Genomic DNA, 9,507 nt, shown 5'->3' on the forward strand with positions numbered 1-9,507 from the left:
CTGTATTCCATAGGGACCAGTGCAGTTCTGAACAAAGCCATGTGTATGCAAATAACAGAGTTGAGGATGAGGCAAGGGCTTCATTAAGTGTCTTAACATCAGAGTCAGGAAGTTCAGGGATGCTTTTTAAATGCTCACTTTTAAAGCCTTTCAAGGAAGGCAGTAGGGAAAAGCTTCTAACTAATTCAACACAGCTTAGAAAATTGTCTCCCTTGTCGTTTGTGTGTTTGCACTCTTCACCCCTTTTTCTTCTCTCCATTATCTGTGTTTTGGCAACATACTTCACAATCAACTGCATATGTAATGATTGTGACCATTTATTTGCCAGCCCGTTTATTGGTGCTCCCCAAGTGGAATGGTTTAAATCAAAGTATATTCATCTGACTGTATGTCGCAGTCAAAGTTGGGTTTTAACCTAAATTCAACTGACAATCTGTGAAAGGACTTGAAAACTGACCTACTTTGCAAAGAATTGGTGAACCTGCCACTCTTCGTGGAAAGGGTGGTTCTACAAAATAGACTCATCCTGCACTTTGAAAATGTTTGAAAATCGTGTGTCCTTTTCCCTCCATAGGCAATTTTTGAATGTGTTGTAAAATGCCCATATCTATGTATCTCCTGTTAAAAAGGGTCATTATCAAAATTTTGCTCTGTCTAACATGTAGTTTGCATTTTCTCTCCATTTTAAATAACAATCATGTTACTGATTACATTTAATTGAATAAAACAGTTGTTTGTCCGCGTTGCCCTGTGATGGACTGCAGGTGTGCACCTGCCTCTCGCCCCCTGGAGTTCATCACCAACCTCTCTTTATCCAATACGTATCCATGACCAGTAGACGGATCCAGTTGCTCGAAGGAGTTCCATCCATCCATCCATTTTCTGAACACCCTTGTCCCTCAGTGGGGTTGGGAGGGGTGCTGGTGCCTATCTCCAGCTAACGTTCTGGGCGAGAGGCGGGGTACATCCTGGACAGGTCGCCAGTCTGTCGCAGGGCAACACAGAGACACACAACCATGCGCACACACACACTCACACCTAGGGGCAATTTTAGACAGACCAATTAACCTAACAGTCATGTTTTTTGGACTGTGGGAGGAAACCGGAGTACCCGGAGAAAACCCACGCATGCACAGGGAGAACATGCAAACTCCATGCAGAAAGACCGGGGCCGGGAATCGAACCCAGAACCTTCTTGCTGCACAGCAACAGCTCTACCAACTGCGCCACTGTGCAGCCCTGCTCGAAGGAGTTAATTTTTAAAAATAGCGTTATACATACTGTAATTTATAATTACACCCCTATGTTGTTTTTAATCCTGTAATGTTTTGTTTATAAAACGATACAGGATGTTTTGTAACAACAATCCAGTAATCCATGTGTCCCCATGTGTCATGGGGGACTGTGTAATTTTATAGATTCTACGATATTTATCAATATTGTTTATCCACGGGTATCAATACATTAAATCCTACTTTGAATTTTATGTCAAATTCACATGAATTAAATTACAGCTATCACACATGGCATATTTTTTACCAACTTGCACATCTACAAATGTAAAAATGACATGTAATGAAACAACCAGTTACTATTAATTAAATAATGAAGTAGATAAATTACGTAATATAAGTGAATAAGACAAAAAAGGTTCCTTTTCTGCATAACCAAATACACAAAGCCACACAATTAACATTCAAACAAAGCGAATGTATAACAAATGCATAACAAAAACATTTATTACACCAATATTACACCATCAGTCAAATTAATTCAATCTAAGTCAAAAAATGCCACCAAAATCACTCTGTACCTATACAATCTTTCAGAAAATCTTAATAATGTATCGAATCGTATAAATTTGTATAGTTTGTTGGTTAATGTGATATACATCTTATTGTGAGCAGAATATCGTATTGTGAGATTGGTGTATTGCTACAGCCTGCATTTAGGAATGTTTAAAAGTGTGTTGAGAAACCATGTCATCAATCATTGTAGAAAGAGAAGGTAGGGAAACATATTTTACTGGGTAAAATAATGCACAGATTGAGAAGCCACCACAATAACAGGCTTGGAAGGCAGGATGTGTCCAATCACAAAGGCAGTAGTCCTGCCAGGTTAAGTGAGTCAGTTAAACAGGTGAGGACAGGCAGACGTCAGACTGTTTTACTCCTCATTGACCTTAGCAGAGGTAAAAAACAGAACTGCACCCCAAACTCTGGGTGAGATACCCTGGGGCAGTTGCTGACATCTTCAGTGGAACAACCTGAAAATTAGATGTATTTGGGAGTTTGAGAACTCTATTAACTGTCGAGATATAATGTATGAAGTGCTGCCCTTTACGAGAAGCTCTACTTGGCCTCCTGCCGCCTGGATCAGAGGAAGAAAATGGGATAGCCCTTTCAGCCACCACCTGATTCACTGTGGAGACAGAAAACCTGTTTTCTCTATCTGATCCTCCTGATGCTGTTGGTGCTGTTGAAATATGGATCACTGCTAGACATAGTTTGAAGATCTTCTTCTCCACAACAATAACTAGTTTTTGTGGAGACGAGTCTAGTAACAGACATGTTACTAGTTACAAGTCTGTCAACAGGGTTGCATTGGGACACAAGAGATCTGTTCCTTCTCACTTTTACTAATCACACCGACTGTCTGATGTCAGCATGTCTGTTAAAGGTAAACCTTCAAAAGGATGCTCTCATTCATATGTATGTCTCTTATTCTCACAATAAGAGACATGCAGGTGTACCACGACACGTTTATGTTACTTACTTCTGTCTTTATCTTCAAATCAAATTCCTAGTGATGCATATGCTTTTACGCAGCTTTCCAAACTTTTCACCAATGGGCTTTTTTCTTTGCTTGAAATGGTAAGAAAAGTTTGTACAAAGAACTAAGTCCAACTACGTTTTGAAGAGCTGGCAATAACCTTTCTATGCAATTGTAAATTTTAAATGAGTCATTTTTATCTCATCAGCAAAGACAACAGGCAAGAAAATTCTCCGAGTCGTCCATCAGGTCTGTAAGGTTATCCCAGCTCGAGGAAGAATGATGAGGGGCACAAAGTCTCATTGGATGTCAGAGAAAAATGTCTTCAACACATTTTGTACTCACTTGGTCAGTAATGACTCAAATGATGTGAGCTTATGAAAATTTTGTCTTCAGGAAATTGCTTAGAAAAAAACAGCAGCATAAAAAGGTGCTTATATGTTAATACAGCAGTTAGTACAGTATATGTTTTCATGCTGCCATAGAGCTACCTATGGAATTTACTCATAAAATCAAGCAGAACTACCTTCACTTATTGATCTTTGATTTGACTTTCAGTCATACAGTGTCTATTATGACACAAAATGGGATGTTAGCTACCAGCCACCTTTATACAGACCAACATGTTGCCATCAATCACATTTTGATTCAACTGGACATGAAGTTGGCTGCAGGCCTTGATCCATTTTTCCAGACTTCATTTAGGTTTTGGAATTTGAATAAATTGTTTCCACCCTCTAAACACTCTGGGTAACGGCTGTCGGAATTGCATGTTCCCTGTTGACAATGTTTGACTTTTTATTTTATTTTTTAAGGTCTTATCGGCTCTAGTGGCCTTTATTTGATAGTTAGTTGACAGGAAAGTGGGTAATGAGAGAAGGGGAAGACATGCGGCAAAGGTTGCCAGGCTGGGAATCGAACCTGCGACAGCCACGTCGAGGACTGAGGCCTCCATATGTGGACTTTGCGTAACCCCTGCGCCACCACAGGACACCCACATTTGATTTCCTTTTATTTTCCTCATTCTTTATGACAGCAGTGTGTTTGCAATGAACTCAGCAATGCTGACAGAGGCTCAGTTCCTCCACATAAGGGGCGTGTACTTCGGGGCAAATTGCAACCGCCGGTTGGTCATTTGATGACATTCCCCCTGGAATTATTGACAAATGGCATCATGTCAATTATAAAGTGATTTTTTTTTCTGATACAAAAAAAGGCACAGACCATTGAATCTAAAACGTTCTAAAACTTAAAAAAAAAAAAAAAACATCAGATGAAGATCCAGAGTTTAAAGAGATGCTATAGAAATGGATCCCTAAATATCAGCATCCAACTTTAAAAAGAGCAAATGATGTCCTTAAAGCATACTTCAACGCAACTCATAAAAAATATTGACTAATTCAACCAAGAAGCTAAATGCTCAGCTGGAATTATTCTAGAAGCTTTGTTGATGGTTTTAACAAGAGTGTGATGGATGATAGTGACTATGGTGGTGGGAGTTACCCTGTAATCGATGGGTTGCCAATTTGAAACCCCCCTTTGTATGTCTCAGTCATTGTGTCCTTGGGCAATACACATGACCCACCTCGCCTGCTGGTGGTGGTCAGAGGGCCCAACGACGGGCTGGCAGTCTCTCCTCTGTCAGACTGCCCTATGGCAGCTGTGGCTACTATCCAGTAGCTTGGTACCATCAGTGTGTGAATAAGTGTGTAGGTGGGTGAATAGAGTGTGAAGTGTTTTGGGGTCCTCTGGACTTGACAAAGTGCAAGTACAGGTGAAGTATCGTGGTGGAGGTTCAACTTGGGTACTAAGATGTTGCATTTCAAAATCAGGTTTCCCTGTTATTTTATTCATATCTGTTGGATAATATATGAGACGAAGGTCAAAAAGGTCAGAGTAGACACCTTTTGGTGTAGTTTCTCTACATTCGATGGAGTTTCCCCATAAGGGACAGTCAAGGTAATTTCTATCCTATTTTAAATTGGGAAATATGGACAAGATCACAAAGCACATGACTTTGTTGCATCATCATCTCTGTGTTTATAATTAGTCAAAATATCTTACTTTCTCTATCCAAAAGGTCACAAGGGAGAAACCAGTGCTTTGGCATGACAGAAAAAAGGGAAAGAAATGAACTGATGCTTTACGTTAGGCTGATCTGTCTCACATAATTCAACTAAATACACTGACGTGAATTTTGATGCGAGTTGCAGTTTTTCCCTGTGATTTTTATTTTTTTCATTTTTTTATGCTTGAATGTGACCATAGCTTAGAAATGAAGTAGTAATAAATTATGGGATGAGACCAGTTTAAATAATTGGGCACCATTCATCAACATATTATTTTGTTTGCCCCCATTTCTAAATCTAGTTCGAAGGACACGCATAGTGGGAAAATGAAATATTTGTGTATAATGATGCTAACTCCTTTAGCCAGAGCTGTCACCTCCATCGTTAATTTAACTACCTTGCTAAGATGAAACGGAAGAATGCAAGCCAGGAGGAGGGAGACAGGGATTCAGTTCAAGCAGAACCATCTCAGTGAGCAGGGAGATTATTCAGTATTACATTTCACTGTGCCTTGTACTGTTTCCCAGCCTGCAAGTTAAATGGAAAGACTTTTATGATGCAAATGCAGGCAGCAATGATAAATCTCTCCTGCTCTCTTCTCCTGAACTCCCCTGATTCAAAGCGATGTGCTCTCTCTCACTTTCTCTCTCTTCCTCGCTCCCTCTTTCTCTTTGACTCATTGGCACAGTCCCTCTTTACCACTTGCACGCTTTCTTCCCGCTGCAGCGTTGTGTTACACTCGCCCCCAGGCCACATGAAAAATGAATCAGAGCCAGGTGATGCGGTGAGGGAGTGTTAAAGTGAGGGTGCGGCAAGTAGGAGAGGGATGAATGAGAGCGAGAGACCCCAAAAAGTAACGCTTTGACTTTCCCCAACAACTTCTAGGTCACCGGGATGAGGAGGATGAAAACACTCTCAACGATTCACACAAACAGACAACACTGGCTCGCTTTCAACACCTTTTTAGAATAAAGACCGTATGAATACAAACAAAATAATTTCTCTTGAAGCTTCAACAGACCTACAAACACAAAGTGGCCACTTTATTAGACACATCTGTTTGCTATGAGGAATAGCAAATCAGCCAATCATATGCCATGAGCTCAAGGTATTTAGGTGAATTGATGAAGTTCAGATTAAACATCTAATACAGACGACGACACTTTTGGATAGATTTTTACCCAGAATGCAAATGGAAAAAACCGTGAGTGAAACGGTGACTGACGAGTATATATTCCATTGAGGGAAAGTAAGTTTCACATTTGCTCAAAAGCCCCCTGGTGGTTGAAGAAAAATCCACATATAAACCAGAAAATACAACATATGAAAAAAAACACTGAATGCTCTCTGGTATGAGCAGGCGGGCCGGATCCGGCTTTGTTCAGGGGGCAGGACCAAATGACGTGGCGGGCCGGATCCGGCCCGCGGGCCGTAGTTTGGGGTCCCCTGATCTAATAAGTGAGAAGATAGGATGGAAGTAAGTGACTTTGAACAGGTCATGGTGTTGGTACAGGTCATGCTAAAAGGGAACTTATGCTAAAAGGGAACTTAAGCAAGTTTAACAAAGTTCCCATTTCAATGTTTAATGTTGTGTTGTAGTTTTAGCATTTTGTTGACTCTTGTGGCCTACCGTAGTTCCCCCGTCAGGACCAGAAAACTCATCAGTACATAAGATGATCTGCACATTAAGCTTTGTTTTATATTTAAAAAACCTCTTTCTTACCAAATTATTGACTTTTTATTTTTATTTTTGTTCATTCTTAGAATTTCATTCTTGTGGGCAGGTCTACCCACAAGAATGAAATTCTTTTTTCTTTCTGAACACCGGCAGAAAGATAAGGAATAAGGTCTTCCTTTCTGAAGACCTTATTGTAAATTGCTAGTCAAAGAACAGTACGTCCTTATTTTGATGTGAGCCATATTATGACATTTGATAGCAAATGGTACAGTGACACATGGTGGAGCATCTTTGTGTTTTTGGTTTTTCATTTTATCATAGAGATTCTTGATAAAACCTAAACATCTAGACAGACAGATATATTTATTTGTCCTCATAGATAAATTAGTTTGCAGCATTGTCAGCTGGCATTTACATAAAATATATGCATACACAAACATGTAATTAACAATGAGTTAATAAACATACATGAGTAAAAATGTTGTCAGTTTAGCTGAAGGAAACAGCTTTCAGTGGATGTGTATTGTCTGCTAATGTCTAGTATCATCTCTGTATCATATTGACTGCAAATATTGTTAGATTCCTTTTGAAAATATATTTTCTGTAAGAAGCTGCTCTGTTTCTCTCCAGGGAGAGGTGGTGGATGTCCAGTATGCCAGTGTGGAAGACTTGAGAAGAGCCAAAGACTCCCTGAACCTCACTAACCAGATTGCTGTGGTCAAGCTTGGTCAAGCACCCTTATTATATAAGGTAAGAACAAATTTTTCTGCTGATAAACGCCTCTCATTAATCACTTAAGGTAGACTATTCAGATACTTGACACCTAAATGCAGGGAATCCAGCAACAAAAAGGAACAGATTTGCCCACACTGAGGAGAAACATCTTTTGACCTTCAGAAATAACTTAGTTATAACTCAGGCATGTTTCCCGTCTAATAAAAAGATTGATGATTTATCTTATGGCTCTAACTGTAGCATACTAATTGCAGCCTGTTACAAAAGGAATCTTCAACTCAACATGAGCTAATTTGTCATGCACCTCATTTTTTATACAGTGTTTTCTATAAAAATCCTCAACCTGCTCCTTTGCTGGATTCCGTTAGCGTACTAACATTAGCAGTGCTTTGATTGATTAGACCTATTTCTGCTTGGATTTGTTCCAAACTCTGCTTAAAGCAGTTTTGCCATCAATTAGAATATGGCAGGGAAAATACAAATTCCTACCCAGTTAATTAAAACATAAACGTTTACTTGCATGTTAATTGCTCATAAATTTAGCTGCACGTTCCGTTCAGTCAAAAGGTAATTTGATTATACAAACCTGCATGCAAACTCTACGAGAATATTTGGTGACAGAAATTTCCTAATGAATAATTTAAATGTTTACCACAAAAATAAGAATTGGTTGCAGTCAACTGGATTATCGTAATCCTTTCATATAGCTTTTTAAAACACTGGGACTCATCAATAAAATCTAAAATAAAAAGAAAAAAAACAAGCGGATGTGGGACAGTGGAGGTGGCTGCACATTATCTGAATGTACACAGTTGAACACATCACACCATACCGGATCCTGTGGAACCTGTAATGATCCAGTAAGAAGCTGTTGACCCATTTGCTCATCTCCACCTAGTTTGTGACAGAGTTGATCATGTGTTCCTTCTAATGGTGCTGTGAGCCAGCAGCTGAGAGAAATGATTGCCCTTTACATACAAGTGGGGAAAAAAGTGATTGATGAGCCTTGAACTCTCACTAATGAGTGTGTGACGGTGACTGCAGGCCCAATGTTACACAGCCAGCAAGAGTCACACTTGACAAAAGCAAGATGCTTCTGCTTATCTTCATGGTTAAACCCTGTTTGGTTCTATTACACTCAGAGTTAATGTATATCCACTCAGTACTAAATCAGCATATTTTGTTCTGTGAATCGAATGTTTTCAGCCCATTAAGTGGCTTTTAGCTCTGAACATTTTTTTTATTGTTTCTGTCTTTTGGAATGAAATTAAGTTTGCCGATGCGAGACTGGTCAACAGCATGCCAGCTTTTTAGTCCAAATCAAGAGTCACTAAAAGACAGTAAGTGCTCTAACATGTTCTCCTTGTCATCCTTTAAACTCTATATATTTTAGAAGTGGCTGCCTGTGATCCACACACTCTTTATCCCTGGGAATACTATTTGTGTAATTCAAACATAATATACAGCTCTGGAAAAAATAAGAAACCACTGCACACAACCCCATTGAAAACCTCATGGTTGTTCCATCAAATATTGATTAATGAACTCCTCCTGAGCTAAAACATTAGTATTGTTGTGTCTAAATTAATATTATTGTTTTCTTTGAGGTCTGAAAGAAATGCATCTTTTTTGTTAATTTGACCATTTTTCATTTTCTGCAAATAAATACCACATTTTTGCTTGGAATTTCAGAGACATGTTGTCAGTAGTTCATAGAATAAAATAATAATGTTCATTTCACTCAAACATATACCTATAAAAAGTAAAACCAGAGAAAATGATCATTTTAAATGGCCTCTTAATTTTTTTCCACAGCTGTGTGTGATGAATCTTAAAATTTTGCACATCCTTGTTAAAAGGACACAGTATACATTAAAAAGGCCCAATAATCGTGTTGTATAAATGTCCACTCACTTTCCACTGTATGATATGTGGCGATGAACCTGAAGTAAAGCTCAGCTGGATTAATCAGGCACATATGTCCTTTAGCTAAAGCCACAGGATCAGAAGAATCTCATTATTCAAAGATATCAGTAAGGATAAGAATAACAAAAAAAAATCGATTATCGTCTCTCCTCATGTGTTTTTAAGGATGTTTTCCCAGCTGGTAGTTGAGCAGACTAGGTTACATAGGGGACAAAAACTGCAAAATTTGTTTCATTTCCAGCTGCTGTTTTTTTTTTTTTTTTTTTTTTTTTTCCACCCCACATTGCGGGGATTCAAATCTGGCCCCACTTTAAAGGTTTGTTTTTT

The 9,507-nt window shown here is 38.9% G+C and overlaps 1 protein-coding gene across 1 annotated transcript in view; it reads left to right on the top strand.

The window, feature by feature from the left end:
* The window catches only part of LOC106936567 (inactive N-acetylated-alpha-linked acidic dipeptidase-like protein 2), a gene marked incomplete at its 3' end in the record, with an annotated part of 78,534 nt that overhangs the window by 61,931 nt on the left and 7,096 nt on the right, over window positions 1–9,507 (top strand). The window contains exon 6 of the mRNA XM_015017658.1: window positions 7,150–7,269. Within this exon, the coding sequence (XP_014873144.1) occupies window positions 7,150–7,269 (120 nt within the window). The remainder of the gene's footprint in view (window positions 1–7,149; window positions 7,270–9,507) is intronic.

This window comes from Poecilia latipinna, unplaced genomic scaffold (genome assembly GCF_001443285.1).
Source record: "Poecilia latipinna isolate Pla-1442-1.1 unplaced genomic scaffold, P_latipinna-1.0 Scaffold2173, whole genome shotgun sequence".
Taxonomy (NCBI): Eukaryota; Metazoa; Chordata; class Actinopteri; order Cyprinodontiformes; family Poeciliidae; genus Poecilia; species Poecilia latipinna.